Genomic DNA, 23718 nt, shown 5'->3' with positions numbered 1-23718 from the left:
TAAAAATAACAAAACTACGTTATTCGGTAAACAGTAATGTCAGGTATGTCAGCGAATTTCTGCGTAAATGATGATTGCATTGGAATTTCACACTTTTGATCAAATCAATAAATGAACATATGTATAACAATTATCGTTAGAAGTAAATTGTTATCGTTTAACGTATTTTTTGATTCAGCATTTTTCAGAAATAATATCTCATTTCTTTCCCAAAAAACGAGCAAAATCAAAGTTTTTTTATGGATTTTACGCCCAAAAATTTTTAAAGCCTTTAAAATTACCCGCAACAATCGTTGAATTGTAATTGAAAGTCTCTCACTCAAAAAAGGTAGACTTAATAAATTTAAAAAAAAAGCTCATTGATGAATAGTAATGTTCGCGTTAACCAGATTAAAAATTCAGAACCTGTATCAGACAACTGTCATATACACATCAGATGTGTGTTTTATATGCAACTTACATAATAATATTACTCGACACATAATTAACATAAATTATTCATGTGAAGTTAACCAAGCAAATTGTGTACGTAAAACCATGTAATAAGCTAATAATATCATCATTTTCATTTAAAATTTAAATTCAAAATAATTGTCAGTTAAATTATACTTATTTTTTTTTTCGTCTCTCTCTCTCTCTCTCTCTGTCTCTCGACTCTTTGTTTGTTGACCGGATTAGAGTTTACGACTTTTTGTCCGTGATATTTTTCTGTCCTTGTGATTTGTTATATGACGCTAACGGCCTTATCAACGGAAAGGAAGCCCTTTTATCACTTCACGGAAATTATGTGTAACTCGCTTAACTGGATTCTAAATGCATGAAATTTAATTAGTTGCAGACGTATCTTGTAGCTTTTAAAGTAATTTTTACAAGTATTTGAAAAATTTTAACTATTGAAGCTTAGGTTTTATTGAACTAACTTATTTGAAATCTTTTGTTAAATTTTATGAGTGAACTTTTAATATCGGTTTGGAGAAGGAAGTTTTAAAATTGTACTTACCAATGGGTTTTGGAAGTCCCTCGAAGTCTCTTTGGAAGTTCTAATGGCATTTTGAACCGAAAAATTGCTTTTTGTGAGAACTCTAAAATTTTCAATTGATCTCTTCGATCTTTGTAGATCTTTTAGTTCGTGGATTCACCGCTAGAGTTATTTGTAAACAAACTTCTGTACTTTTAGGTTAAAGCTTTTAGCTTCAAGCATCTTATAGAGCAAAATTCTTTAAAGAAAATTTAATTCTTGGAGGATTAATTGAACTTAAGTATAGGAGCTAAGTGATCTAATCGGCAGTTTAATGGCTAAACGATCTAAGCTTTTTAATTGAAGATTACTATTTTCGATTATTTAAGATAGAATTCAGGATCCAAAGAGTTCAAAGTAATTTATTTTATAATTAACAAAATTTAGGGCTTCAAAAACTTTTGACTTAAACCTACTGAACTTATGTGACTTAAACTAAAACTTAAGCTTAAATGAAAAGATTATTTTGACTTAAGCTTAAGTATATGAATAAATTGACATAAGTCAAAATTCAAACTTTTTTGTTGCTTTTCAACCTTTCGACGCCAAACAAAATTTTTTAATTAAAAAAAAATAATGAATTAATTTAAATATTTTTACTTAAGTCAAACGAAATTAACTTAAACATTCAAGCTCAAGTAATAAGTCAGACAGTTTTTAACTTAAAAAACTTTGTCTAAAATTTTGTCAACCCTGTCTAAAATTTAAATGCCAACCCTCCTGAATCCAAATCTATCCATTTAAAAATGGCGCCCATCCATGATGACCCAAATCAATCACGTGACTCCCGCTAATCACATTATCAATTTACCCGCCAAATCTAAAAGGCAACTAATGTTGATAACTTGCTCAATATTTATATCGCATGAACCGATATAAATTAATTAAATGTCATGCCAGTCTCAAACACTTGTCTGCATCTGTACGCGCGATCTGTACGATCAGGCATTTAAATGACTCAGATAAAATAATCAGCGCGTATACGGTGTTGTATACATAACAAACAAACAATAATAATAACAATTACCCGAACATATACACACAAAATGCGTATAAATGGCACAACAAACCGAGATTGATGATGATAAAATTCTCAGTTACTTTTTTTTTGCGGGCTGGGTGGCTTTTTTCTATGGTTTGGATCTAAACTATCTTTGTGCGTCACACACAAAATATTGGCGCCAACAGAAACCAGTTACCGGCATCGTATGTACTATATAGTAGAATGCGAGTGTATATGAGGTAGTAGGTAGTAAATTTGTAGTCTGGATTCAAAATGAGTGACTACTACTACTACGTTGATGATGATGACGCTTCGTTTCTCATATGTAGTATACCTCAGTCTATCGTCTCTCATATATGTAGGAACACTTCTTTTATTATTATTATTATTATGTATGTTTTTTTACCTCTCTTTTTTCACTTCTTCGACACAGAAAAAAATGTTTGCATGCAGAATGTTTTTGTTTATGGATGGCTGCTGCAGTATGTGTGCATTTTAATTGAAGCAGAAATTTTTTGTTATATTATTATTTATGGCGAATTCTCTTCACTGATGATGATGATGCTGCTTGCTTGTGGTTAGTCATATAAGCAAATACGTCATTGTTTTTTTTATTGATATTATGAAATTTCTCGTTCTTAATTGTGGTGAGTAATTTAGAATATTATTTTTCGATGGAAATTCGACCTTAGTCACCAAATTGAACTCGACACATGTGTAACGATTAAAAAAATAAAAAAAAAATTATAAAAAAAAATTAAAACATTCCATTCCCATCGTCGAAAAAAACAAAAATTCGCGCATTTTTTCGCTTTCATTTAATTACAAGTCTAAAGTTTGTCCGTGACAGTGACAAAAATTGCAGACAAATCAAACAATATCAAATTAACTTCCAAGCTATGGGTTTCTAGATTTCGGTCATGTCCCCTGTAGTGCTTTTTTTCGCTTGCATAAAGAAATATTTTAATTACCATGTCTGGACGTAAATCAATCTCTCATTCAGCAAACAGCAACAGTTTTTGAATGCCAAAGTAGGCATTTTAATTTTAAGTTGATATTTTTTCCTTTTTTTTTTGCAAAACAAAAGAAACTGCGAATGAAATATAAATTAATACCTAGTTTTGAATTTCAGCTTATCAAGTCTTCTTCTTTTTGTTTTTTATTGCAGGGCACTCGAGGTATTTGCGCAGGCTGGCAAGACACTAAGTGCCATCTTTGACGAGCAGCGGAATGAAGAGGGAGGCAGTAATTTGGGAGGTCCCTTGAGATATCCGCATGTCATTATGTTCTGGCTGAGATGTGATCAGGTAAGGAATTTTTTATTTTCGCGGGTAATTAAAGGGTTTTTTAACAGCCCTGTGATTTTAATTGAGTTTTTTTTGTTCTATTAAATTTTTAATTTTTGGCGGGAAAAAAATTTTTCAGAAATTTAAACTTAATTCGCTCTTAAAGAAAATGTTTTATTTTTAAAAAAATATTTATTGATGATAATTCAATATTTTTTTTCATATAATTTACTGAAATGCTCAAAACATTATTATTAAATAAAAAATTAAATTATTTTAAAAATTAAATAAAATGAATTATTTAATTAATTAAATTTTAAATTATATCAATTATTTTTTTAATAATTTTTTTCAATTAAATGATGAATTTAAATTAAATTATTTTATTAAATTATTTTAATATGATAAATTAATTTAATTATAAATTAATTAATAAGTAAATAAATTTAAATAAATTAATAAAAAAAAATAATTAGAATTTTTAAATTTATTTTAATTTATATAAATTATTTAATTTAATTAATTATTCAATTATTTATTAAAATTAATTTATTTTATTTTTTAAATTAAATTAAATATTTTTTCAACTAAATGATGAATTTTAAATTAATAAATTTTATTCAATTAATTTAAAAATAATTTTTAATAAATTAATTTAAATTTTTTAATTAATTATTTTTTTTAAATTTATTTAATTCATTTAATTGAAAAAAAATTATAATAATTAAAAAAAATAATTAAATTTAATTAATTAAAAATTAAATTTAATAATCAGGTTTTGAACATTTTTTAAATTTGTTTATCATAAAATTAAATTTAAAAATAAAAAAAAGTTTCTTTTAGCATTAATTTTATCTCTCAGATTTTTCTAATTTAATTTTGAAGAGACTTCAATACATCATCTTAAAGCTCTTCAAAAATTAATCAAAAATAAAATCAAAAATTAATAATGATGCTTTAAACAACTTTTTTAATACCTCAAATATCAAAAATAAAACTTACATATCAAAACTTACCTTCATTTCCAACCGCAGGGATCCCAAAATCGTTAAAACTCGCATTCCAGACAAGAGAAAACCGTTGCTTGTAATGTTTGTAATGCAAGTTGACCTTCAAAATTGATATTTGTTTTTATTATTATTTTCCCTCGCCTCGTCCTCTTCGTCGCATCGTTGTCTGCGGCGGCGATATAATAATGAGTCAGCTTCGAAAGGCATTTCCATTCAAAAAGAAAAAAAAAATTTTTTTTTCAAGCCATTCATTTCAGTAAAAGACGCTTTCAGTTTCAAAAGCCTACAAGACAGAATTTATTACAAAATAAATTTATGACTTATTGCATATAAGTTGCTTGTCCTCCTATGCCTTGCCAGCTTGAATCGCTCTCACTCTTTCTCTCTTCAGCATATTTATTTTTATTTATTTATTTATTGTATTTATTTCTGTCTGGAACACGTTAAAAAAGCAAAGCGAGGCATAAAGTGAAAAGGGTTTTTTTTTCGCATCGTCGTTCAAGATCTACTTGATCTTATTTACAAGCAACAAACTACTTCTTCTTTCGCTTGTGAAAACAAAAAAAAATTAAAAAAGAAATATTAAAAATCCATGTTTTACAAGCTAAAATATCTGCGAGACATCAAAAATTGTACATTGGGGAAAATTTTAAAAATGTGCATTGGGACAAAATTTTAGAATGAGCATTGGGGTGAAATTTTAAATGTACATTGGGGTATAATTTCAGAATGTACATTGAAAAAGTGGTAAGAATGTGCATTGGGATAAAATATTCAATCGAAAATTTTGCCCCAATGCACAATTTAAGAGTTTGCCCTAAAGCACATTCTGAAAAAATATCCCAATGTACATTTTAAATTTCACCCCAAAGCATATTCTCAAGTATTATCCCAATGCATATTCAAAAATTATGTCCCAAAGCACATTCAAAAATTTTGTCCCAATGCATATTTTAAAATTTTGTCCCAATGCACATTTTAAATGTTCGCATAAATTTTTGCCTGAGAGACATGGATTTTTTACTGTGCGCAATGCGTGTAAGTGCAATTAAAAGCAAAGTGTTTACATGGCGAATATCAACTCGAATTCCTTTGCATACTTTATCAAGCCATATTGACATGTTTCTCTCTCTCTCTTTTCCTCATCCTAAAATTACAAAAAAAAAAATGATTTCGAAAGGAGGCTAGGTCATTGTTAGCGCAAAGTTAATTAAAAATCATGACATGCACCATTAAAAAAAATTAAGTAAAGGGGGTTGCCTCGCAGAATTTCCATAAATTAGTCGCAATAAAATAAATGAGGTGTAATATGATGATATGATATAAATCGTACGAACAAAAAAAAACTATATCGCGCACAGTAATTAAGAACAAGCGGAAAACGAGTGCAACAATGTAACTCTGACACAAATTTGCCAGATAATTACTTGCGTTACCTTGCATTTTGGCACATTTATGACTTTTTTTTTGTTGCTTTTCTCTCTTCTCAAGATGAGATGAAAAGACTTGCCAATCACTTTAATAAATGAATATCGATCATGTTGTGTCTGGTGTGTCTCAACTTCAAGGCAAACTTTTTTTTTTGCATGTGAATAATGGGTGAAAAGTGTCTGCGAAATTTGTCAGGGAAATGGAAGCGAACAATATTTCACGGTGATCTCCAACTGTGTGTGTGTCTGATATGTTGTTAATGGTTGTCGTAAAATGACTACAAAAATTTTTCGTGTATCTAGTAAGGTACCTCCAACAACGCAAAAAAAAAGATACTTTGCAAAGACATTTTTTTTGGTAAAATAAAAAAAAAATTTTTTTGAGGATTTTTGTGTCTGAAAAATTTAATTTGATATTTTTTTTATTTTGAGAAATGTCAATTATAATTTTATCGATAATTTTTTAAATTAAAAAAAAATAAATTAAATTAAATTATAATTAAATACTATAAAAAAAAATTAATTGAACAATTTTATGACTTTTTTAATTTTATTTTAAAATTATTAAAAAATTATTATTTATTTAAAATTATTAATTAATTTTTTTTGAAAATTTTAATATAAACTTATAATTTAATATTTTTTAAAATTATTTTAAAATTTGAACTTTTTAAATTTTTATTTTTTTTATTTATTTATTATTTTTATTTTCATAAATATTTTAATATTTATGTAAAAACTTTTAAAATTTAAGAATATTCTAATAAATTTTATTTTTTTTTATTTTTTTTTTATTTTTTATTAAAATTATTTTTATTAAATTTATTTAAATTATTTTTTATAATTTTTTTTAATAATTTTTTTTAAATTTATTTTTTTTTTAATTTTTTTTTTTTATTTTTAAATAAATTTATTTAAATTATTTTTTATGCCTTCAAATATTTTTTTTTAAATTTTTTTATATTTTTAATTTTAATAAAAAAAAATTTTTTTTTTTAAAAAAATTTTAACAAATAAAATACGCTCAAAACTTTCCCCCGAAAAAAATTCAAGAATTTTTATAACGACACTTACTTACCACTCATTTATCACGTCATTCCATATCGCCACAAAAAATCTCAAACGATAAAAAATAATCGTCCTCTTAATTAAATACATGAATAACTGCTTAAAACAGTGTCCAATATGTCTCTCTAACGTGCGTTGTTGTCTGTACACATGAATGAATGAAATTCCAACTAATTGACCGCAGAAGCAGAAGAAGATCTCCTGCCAACGACGAAGAAGGCATAATAAAAAAGTCACTAAAAAATGTCGATGATAAGAGAATTCGGTCGCTTAAAGTTTAAAGAAATATAAGAAAAAAAAATTCTTCATTAACAATATTCATAAATTATCGAGAAAATCACCTATTAAACTGGTTTCTTGATGTTTCCCAAGCAGTTTGCTTCGCATTCGCTGGTTACTTACAGACATTGTATAGCGAAACATATTGAAAGTAAAACTTAATTAATATGTAAACTATTTTGTGTGTCATTCGCATCATGTTCACATTTTTGCCTCGCTGCTGTCATCATTAAAAGATATAATTTATGAATGATTTAGCAGTAAATTTACGCACAAGATTTTTTTTTCGCTGAAATCATGATAGGAAGTAAAGGAAAGCGGTGAGTTCTGAAGAAGCCTTGAACGTAAATTTTTTTTCCTGACAATTTTTGCGATTTCTGGATAGAAATAATTTTTAATTTTCCAAATTATTTAAAATTAATAAAATTTAATTTTTTGTTTATTAATTTTTTTATTAATTATTTTTTTTTATATTTTTCTTATTTAAATTAAAAATTTGAGGTTTTTCTTCAAAATTTTTTAACTTTATTAAAAAATAATAAATATTTAAAATAAAATAGAAAATAAAATTAAAATGACAGATGTCAATTCTAACAAAATTGTTTTTTTTTAATTTTTTTTTACAATTTTTCCTGAATAAGATTCTTCAATTAATAATTTTTTTAATAAAATAATTTATAATTACTATTAAACAAATTAAATAATTATTTTCATGTTTCACAATTTTATCAAGAAAAAAATTTTTTTTTTCAAATTTTTAAAAAGGTTTAATTTTTTTTAAATCAAATTCTTTGATTCAAATAAATTATTTTTTTAACCTTTAAATTTATTTTCAAGTCGAATTCGATTAATTTCACTTATTGACAGATGTCAAAATTTTCATTAATTTTTTTTTTAATTTTTAAAGCTTCAACAAATTATTATTTTAGATGAAAATTAAATTTTTATATTTTAATAAAAAATATTTGAATTGTCAAAATTTTGACAGTTAAAAAAATGACAAACGTCAAAATTTTTAATAAATTATCAATTTTCGGTAAAATTAAGAATATCTCATGAAATTTTTAGTTAAAATGAGATTTTGAAGCCTTTTAATTTTTTAAAATTAAGAATTTTTTTTAAAGGTTTAAAATTCACAAAAATTTTCAAAATGTCATTTAATGACAGATGTCAAAATTTTAACAAAAATTATTAATTTATTAAAATTATTTTTTTATGAAAAAATACAATTTGAGAAGCCATAGGAAGAAAAATTTAAATAACTTGAAAAAAAATTTTTAATTGTCAAAAAATGACAGCTGTCAAAATTATCATTAAAACTTCATTTAAATTATTTTTTTTCTAAATCTTTAAAATTATTCAATTTTTTTTTAAATAAAAATCAATCAGATTTGAAAAATAATTTAATTAAATTCTAAAAAAATTAAAAAATTAAATTTTCTATCAAAAAATTCGTGACCCTTTGTCATCCGTCAAAAAACCACATAAGAGTGCTAAAAAATCATGTAAACCAACCACTTAACATGACACGCGAAACTTGTCTCGTCAGTCATTCAGTCACCTGCTCAACGGTTTCTAGTTTGCCTAATTTTATAATGTTCAAATAATTACTTTATTCTTTTTTTTTCCTCTCTAATAAAATATTTTTTCGCCGTTTTATTGTGCCTCCAATTTCGCAACAAACCAAAAAAAAAGAAAACAAACCGCGCGCCGCCAAAACATAGCACAGTGACTCACATAATTTTTATTGTTTGGTTTCTCTTGTGCGTTTCTTTTGTACGCGCAGCCTTATCGCGACTGGAGTAGGTTATGCTCATTAAAAAAAATTGAAGATTTTTTTTTTAATTTTTCATTCACGCATCGTCGACGATTTACGCATAAAAAATTTTTTTTCGACGCACAAAATGAGCAAAATGTAAATTATTTCCTGTCGACTATCAGGGAAATTTTGAATAAAGGGTTTTTTGTAGGAAACTTTCTCAAGCCCTTTGCCCTAAAAAAAATAAATAAAACAAAAAAATTAAAAAATCCACCTTGGAGATAATTTTACGAGCATTTTATACGTAATTAGCCTTGAAAATAAATTATAAAGTTCATTCAGCCCATTTTTCGGTGAAGAATTCGTAAAAGAATTTTAAATACGACGCAAAAAAAGCTCGTTTCTCGCGTTCTAACTAGAAAACTAGAATCGGAATCAACGAAATTATTGTGAAACGCGAAACGAATAGCTAACAATTTTTCGGCTAATTCAAATATTCAGTCATATGTTGCGTACACGCGTAGCTCTGTAGTGCGTTTCTACGATTCTACGAACGAAATAAAAAAAAATTACGTGATTACACCTTCTTTGCTATTTAACATTTGTACAATTTTTTTTTCTTTATATTTATTAATTTATATGCTAGTGTTTGTTTCCTTGAACTCAACTAAAATCGGACATTGTCAATGTCAAGACTTTACACGTGTACGGTACACGGCAAGTTGCTGTGCGTGTACGACGTATTTTTTTTGGAATTTTTATTGCGATTAATGTGTCCATTGTCTGTCGATTTACGATTGAAAAGCGCTAATTTTCGACACTTTTTGACATGTGGATACCTTCTTCTTTCCTCTTTTGTTGTGCTTTATTGTTAGTTTTTTTTTTCATTGTTGATTGTTGATTTATTGCTCTATGGATGCACGAGAGCAAAAGCAAGTGTCTCTCTATTTAATTGCTACTTCCGGGAAAAGACAATGTCTTCTTCTTTTTTTTTTTGAAGAAACGGAAGCTCCCCGATGAATTTAGAGAATTTTTTAAAATACTTGAAGTAATTTAAAATTTTATTAGATGACCTTGTGAATTAAATTTTGAATGATTTTTGCGATTGAATTGGCATTTTTTGACACTTTTATGTGAAAATTATTATTTTTTGAGGGATTTTTTAATAATAAAAATAAAATAATTTTTTAGGCGTTGAGGGTGATAAAAATTTATTTAAAAAAGGAAATGTCATTGATAGAATTATTATTTGAAATTTGAGCTTTGAAGTACTTTTACTTCTTAACTTCTTAATGAGAAAAAAAAATATCGGTTGCTTGAAACGCAATTTCAAGTAAAATATTTATTTTTAAGAAATTGTTGAAAGATTGTTAGAATTTCTTTATATTTTTATTTTTCTATGAAAATTAATTTTCCATGAAACTTCTTTTGCTTGGATTTTAAGAAAAATTGTTTATTTTTTTTTTATTTAATTTGATAAAAAATGAATTTTTTGCCATTTTGGATTTAATAATATTAAAAAAAATAAAAATTTTTAAAATTGAAATTAAAGTTTAAAATTTTAAAATTTAAAATTTTATTTAAAATTTAATTTTAAAAAAAATTTATTACTATTTTTTTTTTTTTTGATAAATTTTAAAATTTAATTTAAAAATAAATTAATTAAAATTAATTTAAAATCAAAAATATTTTTTTTCAAAAAATTTAAAGTTTAATTTTTGATTTTTTGCAAATCAATATTTTTTTTTGATTTGAAATTTTTAAAATAATTAAAATCAATTCAAAAAAATTAATTTTGAAAAAATTTTTGCAAATTAAATCAAAAATTACAAAAATTTCAATTTTCAAATTTTGTATTTAAAATAAAGCCTGATTTTCAGACCTTATTTTTTTAATTCAAATTTTTTAAATTAAATTGTTTTAGGTCTTAATTTTTTTTTTAATAAAAAAAATAAATATCTAACAAAAATTATTTTTAATTATTTTTTTAATAATTAAATTTTTATTTATTTATTTTTTTTTTTAAAATTAAAATATTTAAATTATTTTTTATAAAAATTAAAGAAATAAAGTTATTTTTAATTTTAATTTTTTAAATTGTATTTAAAAATAAATTTTTTAATTTTAATTTTTTAATTAAAAATTATTAAAAATTTTTTTTTTGTTAACATAATTTATTTACATTTTAATAAAAAAATAATAATAATTTATTTATTTATAAAAAATAAATTAAAATTTATTAAATATCAAATTTCTTGGATTTCAAGTTTTTAATTTAATAAAAGTAAATATTTAAAATATTTTAATAAATTTATTTAAATTTAATTATTAAAAAAAAATCTTAAAAATTAAAAAAAAATAAATTTAGGTCCAATTTAGGTATATTTTTGATAAATTTAAAGTTTTTTAAAAAAAACTTTTTTTAATAAAGAAATATAATAAAAATAAAAAAAATCAATTCCAGCAAAAAAATCTAAAAAAAATTCTTCAAATTCAAACATAATCTTTAAAAAATCACGCAAAACCTTACTCATTATCACATAAAACAATCACACCCATTGTATATATCCCAAGAAAATCTTCAAATCAATTTATTTCAGTTTCGAATAATCCACAAAAACGATCAAGAAGTTAAACGAACTCACGAGTCACGATGACTTCATACCTCCCCGAGACGAGCGTTGAACAAAGTTGAATGAATTTCATCGAAAGGCACTTTGTCAACCTTTAGAATGCCCTGCAGCGACAATACTTCCTCCCGCACGATCAACTCGAAATAAGGCGCGATGTAAATTTGTGATAAGCCCATATTACACTGTGGTTACCTTTGTACTTTGGCGAAATATTTTTTTTTTTCAATTAAACGCGTCTTGACAACCACACCTCGCGGTTTCATTGATTAAAGCAGGCCAGATTTTTGCCATTTGCGCGTTTCCAACATTCCAAACGAAGGACCAAACTATTAATTTTATTTTAATTTTATGTGATATATTTTTATAAAACACACTTTATCATCTTACATCGATCAAATTACATCACACTCAGCAACAAACCGAACATTAACCGCACACACAAAATTATTAAATAAATAATCAGCCGTTTACTGTCACATGCGAGATTAAGAGACATAAATTTTTTTTTGCTCTCTTCGATGTGTCGTCATACAATAATTTTTTTTTGTAACGAGAATGCTAATTTTCGAACGAACATAATTATTAATAATTTTTTTTATTAAATAAAAAAAAATATAAAATTAACAACAAATATGTTGTTAGAATTTCCTGTGAGTTTGTCGAGTTTGGTGACGCGACGCTTGTCGTTACAAAAAAACTCGTTTGAAGAAAAAAAAATTGCTGTGAAAGGGAATAATGTTAGTGTATGGTATTTTTAATTATTTAATTAATAAGAAAAAAAAATAAAATAAATAAATATGGAAACATTATGAGTCAATTATGTCGTTCGTTCGTCAATCGAAGTCGATTGGAAGCTAACATTTTTCGCTAATGATGACGCTGCACAAAACTCGTCGCGGCAAAACATAAACAATCGCGAGCAATATCGCAACGCCCACGCACCTTTCGAAAAACGTGTTTCGTAGTAAATCGCTCGCTCGAATATTTTTTGCATCCAATTCATTCATGATTTTTGTGAATTTTTTTGGTGAGTCATTGTAGTAGTAGTAGTAACGAAAAATGTTAGATTTGCGGACATAGTTGCAAGAGAACGGGTAAAAAAGTTTTTTTTTATGTATGACATAGAAGAGAACGGATGGAGTGAGCGGAGTTGATTAATTTTTTATTATGGGAGTGTGAAATTGATCACGTGACCTATTTTTACCGCATTTCAATAAATATTTATTTTTATTTTTAAAAAAATCTAAAAACTTTTAATTTTAAAAGGTTAAATTTAGTTGTTTTTTTTTGAAAATACGTTGAATTAAATAATACATATATATTTTTTTAAAATTTAAATAAAATAAAATAAATAATAAAATTAAATTCAATTAAAATAAAATTTTAAAAAATAATTAATTTAATAAAAATTTATGAAAAATCATGGAATTGAAATTTTGTCAATAAAATTTATAATTTTTATTTTTTAATTTTTAAATTTATTTTAATTTTTTTTTTAATTTTATAAAAAATTATTTTTAATTTAATTTATAATAAAATTTTTAATAAATTTAATTTGATTTAATATAATTAAATTTTTTTATAATTTAAATAATTTTATTATATTTTATAATATTATTTATTTTTTTTTTTAAATTAAATTAAATTAATTTTTAATTTACTATGAAATATAAATTAAATGATTATGTGAAAAAATTTTAAATTTTATCACTATTTTTTCTTAAAAATGAATTAATTTAAAAAAATTATTAAAAAAAAATTAAAAATTATTTTCGGTACAAAAATTTAATTTTTTCATATTTTATTTTTTTCTATTTTAATATTTTAACAATTTTTTTATTTTTTAGTTATTTTAAGAGAAAAGTAAAGATTTTAAATTTTTATTTTTAATTTTAAGGCGAATAAAAACAATATATGAAAAAAGTAAAGATTTTTTGAATGTTTATAAAAAAATCATAAAAAAACTAAAATTACGACATTTTCTTTTGAAATAATAATTTGATTATCAAAATAAAATTTTTCAATTTTTATTTTGGGATATTTTGTTATTTTTCTTTACTTTTAAGTTCAAATTTTAAAATAATATAAAATTTAAATAAATGTTAAGAATTTGACATATTTTTAAAAAATTAAAACAAAAAATTCAAAAATATTTATTTTTTTATTTCCCCCCCCCTCGAGAAAATCCTCAAGGGACAAAAAATGAAAATATTAAATTTATTCGCCTAACAATTAATTTTTAATTTTTTAATTCTTAAAAATTTTTCAAAATTTTTCTTGTATAAAATATTTAAAAAAAATATCGTATTAAAATAATGATCAATTCATAAAATTTCTTCAGATTTTGCTACTTTCGTACAATTTTAATAATTTTTCCGCAATATTTATTTTTTTTATTATTAAAATTGATCTGAATTGAGTTTTTTTTTAAATTTTAATAAATATTTCTAAAAATAATTCTTTTTTTAAGGAAAATATAATTTAGAACAAATTTATAAAATTAAATAAATTGACATCTTTTAAATATTTTTAAGACCTAAAAAATTAAAAATAATTTTAAAAATTAATCTACAAGTAAATTTAATAAAATTCAAATATTTAACCGAAAAAATGGTAAATCCCGTTAAATTCGTACTGGAAATGACGTCAATACTTTATCAAAGAAATTCTTTCGCTGAAATTATTTGACGTCAATTCCTTGCATATTTTTTATCAAATTACAAAGTTGCAGCTGCCTGATTTTTTTAAAATTTAATTTCCCATAGAAAAAAAAAACAAATTATAAAAAAAATCGTTGAGTCATTGATCAATCACTCACATTCAAAATTATCAAGAAAAATGTGAAGCGCCGCCATCATTTTTGGTTCTTCATAAAAAAAAATAAAAGTTTATAATAATGACACCCACGCCGGAATTTAGATCCAACGCACCTCATATTTGTTCCAACACAATTTCTTCTTCTTCATTTCTTTTCTTTCGTTTTCTAAACAACAACATAAGCACAAAAGATCACAATATCTAATGTCTTCTTGTGTGATGTGTTGTTTTTGTTTTCAAAATGTAAATTTTATTACAGCGCATATGACTTGTCTCTGTCTATTAAAAATTTTAAGTCCTCGTCACAGCTGATACATGCTTTTTTTTAATAAATATTCCAGGTCGATTGATGTTGATGTGTTTTTTCTCTCTCGCATGTCTTTTTGTCTTTACGAAGAACAAATATCGGAATTAATAGATGATCCACCTTTTGGATGTCTTTCAAGAAGTCGAAATGAATGAATAGAAGAATAGAATGTTCAAAGTTCTCTCGTTAAATTTTGATGTTTTGTTTGGTCTTTTTTTTTGTTTTGTTGACTTTTTACAGTCGGAATCTGTTTGTCACACTAAATGAATAAATAAATGGATTTCAACACAGGCAGCATAATGTGTAATGACAACATGCACTACTTTTCTAGTTTTCTTCTCGGTAGCCGTTGTCGTCGTTCGTCGTTTTCGTTTCAAAAGAACGAAAGAGACACATTTGTTTAGGAAATTCTTTTTGTCGACAAAAATAGATGTTTGTTGTTGATTCTTTCTTATGTAATATAATTTATCGTTGGAGTGAGGAAGCAATTCATCTAATGGATGGACTTCAATCACTCATTGAGAGATTTTGAAATGAGGCGTTGATCAATTCACAAGTCGAAAGTTGACATTCAGAAGTTCTTTTTACAGGATTTTTTATCAAATTTATTTTAAATTTTGTGAAAAAGTCAAAAAATTTAATTGAATTTTGAATCATTTTAAAATTTAAGCTGCTAAACTGAAACTGAAAAAAAATTTTTTCTTTGACATAGTTTTGTTTTAAAAACTAAATCAAGAGCAAAAAAACTGTGTCAAAAACTGTGTCAAAAACTGTGTCAAAGCTATTTTGTCAAATCTTGCTCCAAATGGATTGAAATTTGTCGGAGGGCTCTAATTTATCATTTTTAATCATTTTATAACTCAAAACTGCCAAAAAATTGAAACTGAAAAAAATTTTTTCCTTTGACATAGTTTTGTTTTGAAAACTAAATCAAGAGCAAAAAAACTATGTCAAAAACTGTGTCAAAGCAATTTTTGTCAAATCTTGCTACAAATGGATAAAAATTTGTCAGAGGGCTCTAGTTTATCATTTTTAATCATTTTATAACTCAAAACTGCCAAAAAATTGAAACTGAAAAAAATTTTTTTTCTTTGACATAGTTTTGTTTTGAAAACTAAATCAAGAGCAAAAAAAACTATGTCAAAAACTGTGTCAAAGCAATTTTTGTCAAATCTTGCTCCAAATGGATAAAAATTTGTCAGAGGGCTCTAATTTATCATTTTTAATCATTTTATAACTCAAAACTGCCAAAAAATTGAAACTGAAAAAAATTTTTTTCTTTGACATAGTTTTGTTTTGAAAACTAAATCAAGAGCAAAAAAACTATGTCAAAAACTGTGTCAAAGCTATTTTTGTCAAATCTTGCTCCAAATGGATTGAAATTTGTCAGAGGGCTCTAATTTATCATTTTTAATCATTTTATAACTCAAAACTGCCAAAAAATTGAAACTGAAAAAAATTTTTTTCTTTGACATAGTTTTGTTTTGAAAACTAAATCAAGAGCAAAAAAACTATGTCAAAAACTGTGTCAAAGCAATTTTTGTCAAATCTTGCTCCAAATGGATAAAAATTTGTCAGAGGGCTCTAGTTTATCATTTTTAATCATTTTATAACTCAAAACTGTCAAAAAATTGAAACTGAAAAAAAATTTTTCCTTTGACATAGTTTTGATTTGAAAACTAAATCAAGAGCAAAAAAACTATGTCAAAAACTGTGTCAAAGCAATTTTTGTCAAATCTTGCTCCAAATGGATAAAAATTTGTCAGAGGGCTCTAATTTATCATTTTTAATCATTTTATAACTCAAAACTGCCAAAAAATTGAAACTGAAAAAAATTTTTTTCTTTGACATAGTTTTGTTTTGAAAACTAAATCAAGAGCAAAAAAACTATGTCAAAAACTGTGTCAAAGCAATTTTTGTCAAATCTTGCTCCAAATGGATAAAAATTTGTCAGAGGGCTCTAATTTATCATTTTTAATCATTTTATAACTCAAAACTGCCAAAAAATTGAAACTGAAAAAAAATTTTTTTTCTTTGACATAGTTTTGTTTTGAAAACTAAATCAAGAGCAAAAAAACTATGTCAAAAACTGTGTCAAAGCTATTTTTGTCAAATCTTGCTCCAAATGGATAAAAATTTGTCAGAGGGCTCTAATTTATCATTTTTAATCATTTTATAACTCAAAACTGCCAAAAATTTGAAACTTAAAAAAAAATTTTTCCTTTGACATAGTTTTGTTTTAAAAACTAAATCAAGAGCAAAAAAACTATGTCAAAAACTGTGTCAAAGCAATTTTTGTCAAATCTTGCTCCAAATGGATAAAAATTTGTCAGAGGGCTCTAATTTATCATTTTTAATCATTTTATAACTCAAAACTGCCAAAAAATTGAAACTGAAAAAAATTTCTTTCACATAGTTTTGTTTTGAAAACTAAATCAAGAGCAAAAAAAACTATGTCAAAAACTGTGTCAAAGCAATTTTTGTCAAATCTTGCTCCAAATGGATAAAAATTTGTCAGAGGGCTCTAATTTATCATTTTTAATCATTTTATAACTCAAAACTGCCAAAAAATTGAAACTGAAAAAAATTTTTTTCTTTGACATAGTTTTGTTTTGAAAACTAAATCAAGAGCAAAAATGTCAAAAACTGTGTCAAAGCTATTTTGTCAAATCTTGCTCCAAATGGATTGAAATTTGTCGGAGGGCTCTAATTTATCATTTCTAATCTTTTTGCAACTCGAAACTGCCAAAAAATAGAAACTGAAAAAAAATCCAAATTAGAAGACATTAAGAATTGAATTGACTTTTAACTTGAACTCACTCAAACGTTATCAAAGAATTCTAAGTAAACTCTAAAAATCAATTAAAATCAGAAAAAATATTCATGCTTTGAGCCAATCTAAAAAGACATTTGAAAAAATCTCCAATTTTAGACCGAAAACTGCGTAATCCGCTTAAAAATAGAACTTGCGACGTCAAATATTCGCAAAAGAGGTCACCATTTCTCCCCCGTGTGTCCCTGTCTAACATCCATTAAAGTCTAAACTAATTGAAATTTTGAACGCACGCACACGAGAAATTGCATTTGCGTGCCAAATCTACACTTTTGCGTTCGTTATACCCACGTGCCGAGAATTTCTTCGTTCATAGAACTGTCAATCAACAACATCATTCATTGATCTTCTTCTACACATCTTCTTGTGTTTTTTTTTGTTTGTTGTTATTTGTGTTCACATGCTCACGGACTCAAACTAGAACACAACGTAATTAAGGTCGGAAATAGTTTTCATTCTGACTTTTTTGCACATTCGCTGTGATTTCCATCTTTCGCTCTGTCGAAGACATTCTCTTCTGTATTTTTTCTTCTTCTTTAAAAAAAATAATAATAACAATCATCGCAGTGACAACGCAGACAGCGACGTGACAAATGTGTGGCAGAACTGATTATTGTTACGAGATGATGAAGAGGAAAAAAAATAACTTTCCAATTGCTTTTGCCTCGTTAAAGTCTCCGAACATAATTTGAGTGAGCTAAACAAAATAATGACGATTGAACTGATTAACAAAGTATGTAAACGATCACTTGAGTTGTGGGTGGTTGGATTTCTTTCACATCGTCTTCTAATGATTCATTTTTTTTTTTTGGTTTTTTTCCATTGTTGTAATCCCGGTAAAGGTTTTAGGAACAGATCGCCATTCAAAGTGATAACGAGCCATTACTTCGACTTTTGTATTACAATAATTATTATTACTTTCAATTCGTTACGAAATGTAAAAAGAAAGAAATTTATAATAATGAGAGAACAAGCAAAATGTGCGTAGGAGGGCATCAGTTTCATCTTACAAAGTATGCAATGGAGTCCTCCAGCGGTACATCAGCAGCGCGGCGCGTGTAACAAATAATCAACAATGAAAAATGACACAAAAGCTCTCCTAATTAGGTCTCAATTTCCTGCCTTTATGGATTTTTATTTGGATTTCTTTCTAATTTTGAATTCCACACGGAATACTGCCATTAAAACTTGAACAAATACGACATATATTTTGTATGTTACAACATGTCTAGTCCATAGTATTTGGTAGTGTTACGCACAATTTTTGTCAAATACACGCATTTATAAACTCTTTTTGTTTTCTTTCATGAAATCAATGAATATTTAATTTTTTTTTTCGTTTCAATGTCGGTTTTACTTTTTGGGTGCAAGGGTAGCTCATGAAATTTCTCTTATCTTCCATGCATCATTTAAGGTATTTTAACAACAGTTCCTGAAGGCACAAAATATTGCATTTATGATAGCTTTCAATTCATGTCAAGAAAATTTTCATTGCCAATGTTACTTTATTTTAAAATGTGTCGATGCTTCGTCAAACTATTTCAATCTCAAGTTAAAACTTGAACATTTTTGAAACATTTTGGATTACTGATGTTGATAACAGAATATTGTTTCTTTAAAACGTAAGAGTTAATATGAGATAAAATTGAATTGTTTATAAACTCCATGAGATTCATTTACTGTTGCCTAAAAGGAAATCAGAGATTAATTAATGCTAAATATAACGTTGAAAGATCTAATTTACCTGAAAATAAGGAAGTTTCTTGTTAACCTAAAAATTTTAAAGGAGACTTTGCAGATCCATCAATTTTTTGTATGAATTTTTTGGAAAGACATTAATGAAGAAGTAATTCGCATCTTAGTATCTTAGTATGGTCGCTTAAAAAATCGAAAAATCTCTTTGTAAAACAATATAAATTTGGTAATAAATGGCTGTAGATCATTAAAGAGGTTGATACTTTTATGGAGGATGCTGATACATTTCTAATTGGTCCTTGAGGTCGGGACTCTTAGATGAGGTACTCTTCTTGTCTCTTTCTTATTGAGCGTATCTTTCCATAGTATCTGGTTAATTTTTTTTGCCATTAACCATTTAGAAAAGTCGATGCGGTATCTTGAATAATTTTAAACAATCCATATAAATCTTTAATATTTCTTCAAATGACTTTTGAAACGTTCCTTAAAGTTAATTCTAAAATATCCACAGTATAAAGTTTCTGGAAAAAAAAATTTGAAAGATCATAAAATTATTTTAATTTTTGATTTGTAGTTCTTCATCATATTTTTGTTGAACTTTCCTATTCATCCGTACCTGTAACCTCAAGTTGGTTCTGGGCAATATCTTGCAGTTCTTTTCTTTTTTCAAGCATATCTTAGAAATAATTTAAAAAAATTTCTTTTCCTTATGATTTAACGCTAAGTGTCTTTTAAATAATAAATATTGCAAATTTAGTGTTTTGGTTCATGCGAATTAGATCACAACTGTTGTAATGCTGCTTCTGCGGTTTGTACCTTTGCATTGTTAATTAATTCTTCTAAGTCCGTGTCATCTATAAAAAATTGAATATTAATTTAATAAAAATTTATATTAATAATTTTTAATGTCTTTTTTTTAATAATTTTAGTTATTAAAATTAGTTTTTAGTTTTTAAATATTTTTATATTTAACATATAACGGACTCGTTAATCTCAAATGGTGACCTACCTCATAAAGGTCTAACTTTCGGACATATGTACAATGTAAATATTTTTATTAGAATCACCTTCTATTTATTTTGTTCAAATGATAATGATCGTTATCGTTTCATTAATGAAAAAAAAATTGTGTTTGTACTTAAAAAAATTAACACGTTCAATTTTGTAAATCATAAAACAAAAAATTTAAAGAGACTGAACATCTAAACGTTGGCAATAAAGTACATCCTGCTAACCTGCGTCGCTATATTACCAACACACAAAGGAATGCGCGTGAACAAGTGCGTACAGATTGCGTGATCACTTAATGCGTGAGACAAGGCAAGCCAAGCCGGTTATCGCCAGATCGATCGTAATCTGGTGCGAAAAGATAAGCACGCAGCCCTTGTCCGCACGATCACACAAACGTGTTTCTCAATAGTATTTAGTTTCTCGGATGAGATGAAATAGTTTTTTTGACTTAATATATGCCAAAAAAATGATGAGATTTGTCTCGTTTTTACGAGTTGTCGTCTGCGCTGAAATTTAAGCTACAAATTTTAATAATTGATGACTATTTAAGTAACTGACTCGTTTTGTGCGTATCGTTTATCGAATCGCACGCACAGAAGAAATATATGAAAAAAAAGTAAAAAGTTGTCGTCGTTAACATCAAATATGGAATTTGTTTCTAATAAATGTGCCACGTTTTTACCTTATTTGATAACTTTTTTTTCGTTTCGTTCAAGATGAATGAAACTGTGCGTATAGGCGTTTGCGGTGTCAACGCACTATTTCAATGAAAAATTCGGAGCGGCGAGATAACGACACCAATCGTTCGAAACAAAACGTCAAGCGACGACGTAAATTAAGACAAATATTTGCGTTTTATCTATTCTATGTGTTTCAAGGTTTATCGATGATCAAAAATGATGATGATGACGACTTTTGATGATATCTGTCAAAAAGAACGTTTTTACGATAGAATTTTTTTGATTAAAAATTTTTTATGCGTTCTAACCTTGAACAATTAAATTTTCTCATTTCAGGAAGTACTGAACGCACGTTTGGACAAACGTGTCGACGGCATGGTTGAAATGGGGCTTCTTCCGGAAATTCGCGCCTTTTATGATGATTTTATCAAACTTTACGCCTGCACGGACTATACCAAAGGCATCCTGCAAACAATTGGGTTTAAAGAATTCATACCTTACCTCGAAAAGTACTCCAAAGACGAAGACGATCGTTTACTTCAATATTTCTCCAAAGATCCTTCCGAAAAGTCTTCTGATCCTCCTGAATCCTTATCCCTCTTAATATCCTGTCTCGACGAACTGAAACTCGTAACTCGCCGCTACTCCAAACGCCAAATAAAATGGGTGAAAAATCGCCTACTTGGAAACGCGAAACGCATTGTCCCGCCAATTTACGATCTCGACACTTCTGACGTCTCAAAATGGCGGGAAAATGTATTTGCGCGCGCAGAAAAAGTTCTCGACGCCTATCTGGAAGAAAAGGAAACTGACATTAAGCCCATGGAAAAGATCAGAACCGGGCGTGAAGATATGACAGGAGAAAAAAGTCACTATTGTGCGACATGCGACAAAATACTGATCGGCGACTATCAATATAACCTCCATATGAAGAGTAATCGCCATAAAAAGAAACTTGCATCTCTTCGAAAAAAGGAGAAAAAAGCACAAAATAAAGAATAAAAATTTTAAAAACCCGAATTGTGGTGTTTCATTTTTTTGATTTTTCATTTATTTAAACTTTTATTGATTTAACCGTTCACAGTCCAAACATTTGATACGAGAGGCCCGACTCTACAGGTAATTAACTTCGAATCGAGCCCCTCATTTTTTTCAACATTCCTTATAATATACTTTAATAAATATAATATAATTTTTTATTTAATATATTTTTTATAGTTTTTTTTTAGTTTATTCGAAAGAAGATTCATCATTTTCTATTTTATAACCATTTATGTAAATTTTCGGCACAAATTAAGACCTAATTTGGTTAAAACTGTAATTTAATTATATATAATTTGAAATCGAATTTTTTTTTTTATGGAATTTGGTTTGATATACTTACTGAATGAAGATGATGATGGTGAAACCTGAAGGTTTTTGTTTTGATTGATAATAAATTAAACAAACGATTAGATTAGTTACAAATTAGAAAATGCTTCTGCTTCTCAATTTATAATTTATGTCGTTTACGTACAACGAGATATCATTCATATAGTTTTTTTTTATATTAAACTTTTTTTTTGTAACAACAACTAATATATCTATATTTAATTCATGTACGTGTTTTGTTTAAATTATTATTATTTTAATATTTGTAAAGGTTTAATACACGTTTTAGTTAATTTTAATATCTTTTTTTGTCACCAAGTTTAATAATGGGCCTCAAAAGAGGAAATATTGTTTCTTGAGGGTTTTTATTATATTTTTCTTTTAATATATTAATTATTTTTTTTTAATAATAATGTTATAATAATAATGAATTATATAGTAAGCACTTTATTTATTCTTTTTTTATATATCTATTTTTTTTTAATTTATTATTTATATATTTTTGTATACTGCACTTTCTTCACCATATTCTCACGTTTCTTCGTTTCTTTTTTATCTTCACAGTATTGCTTCAGATAGACGCACGTGCGGCTTTCTTTGTCTTTCGCTTGTAGATGTACCCTTAATTTATAATTATAATGGTTTTTTTTATTATTTATATGTATTTTCTTTAGTCTTTGATTTAAACCCTTTTTAATATTATTTATTATATTATATATATTTAACATTTATAGACTTTTTTTAATGTTAATATTATTTAAAACAATCAGAATAATTTTTAGTATTTTATATATTTTTAATTATTTGTCAAATCTCATCATTCCATTTTTTATTTATTTATATTTACGTCTTTTTTTTATTGTATATTAGAATTTAATTTAAATACAATTAACATTTATGATTTTGCAGCCTGATTTATTTTAACAGCGCTTCTTTATTGTATATATAGAATTTATTTTTTTTAATATATATATTTATTTTTTGAATGTCGTGTATAATTATTGTCATTTTTGAATGTTGTTGATTTTTTTCTTATATTATATTTTTTTTTTATTTATAATTTCATTTTTAAATAAATAGCTTTTTGTAAAAAAAAATGTGTTAATAAAAATTTATTAATGTTGGCACTAATGATCTTGAATAAAATTAAAATTTTGTTATAAATTACAAGAGATGAGTTCAGTATTTTTCCATAAAACAAGTAATAACCAGATTTCACACGTTACTATTTATTTTTAAAATTAATAGAAAAATTATTATAATTAATACCTATAAATTAAAAATTAATGTAAATAAATTTAAATTTATAAATCATGATAAAAAATATTATTTTTAAATAAAATTAAAATAAATTTTAATTAATTAATAATTTAAATTTAATTAATTTTAAATTTTTAATAAAATTTAAATAAAAAAAATATTAAATTAAATTATTATTTTATCAGTTAATTAAATATTACTTCTAAATTAGAAAATATAAAAAATTATTTTTTTTTAATAATAGAAAAATAAATAATT

The 23718-nt window shown here is 25.4% G+C and overlaps 1 protein-coding gene across 1 annotated transcript in view; it reads left to right on the top strand.

Moving 5' to 3' along the window:
- The window catches only part of LOC134833451 (tRNA dimethylallyltransferase), an 83812-nt gene extending 61971 nt beyond the window's left edge, over positions 1-21841 (top strand). Inside the window, exons 4-5 of the mRNA XM_063847767.1 lie at positions 3190-3328; positions 21166-21841. Of these exons, the coding sequence (XP_063703837.1) occupies positions 3190-3328; positions 21166-21831 (805 nt within the window). The 3' untranslated portion in view covers positions 21832-21841. The remainder of the gene's footprint in view (positions 1-3189; positions 3329-21165) is intronic.
- Positions 21842-23718: the final 1877 nt, after the last annotated feature.

The sequence above is a fragment of the Culicoides brevitarsis genome, chromosome 3, assembly GCF_036172545.1.
Source record: "Culicoides brevitarsis isolate CSIRO-B50_1 chromosome 3, AGI_CSIRO_Cbre_v1, whole genome shotgun sequence".
Lineage (NCBI taxonomy): Eukaryota > Metazoa > Arthropoda > Insecta > Diptera > Ceratopogonidae > Culicoides > Culicoides brevitarsis.
Note: the sequence above shows the minus strand (reverse complement) of the source record. Positions and strands in the feature narration are given on the sequence as shown.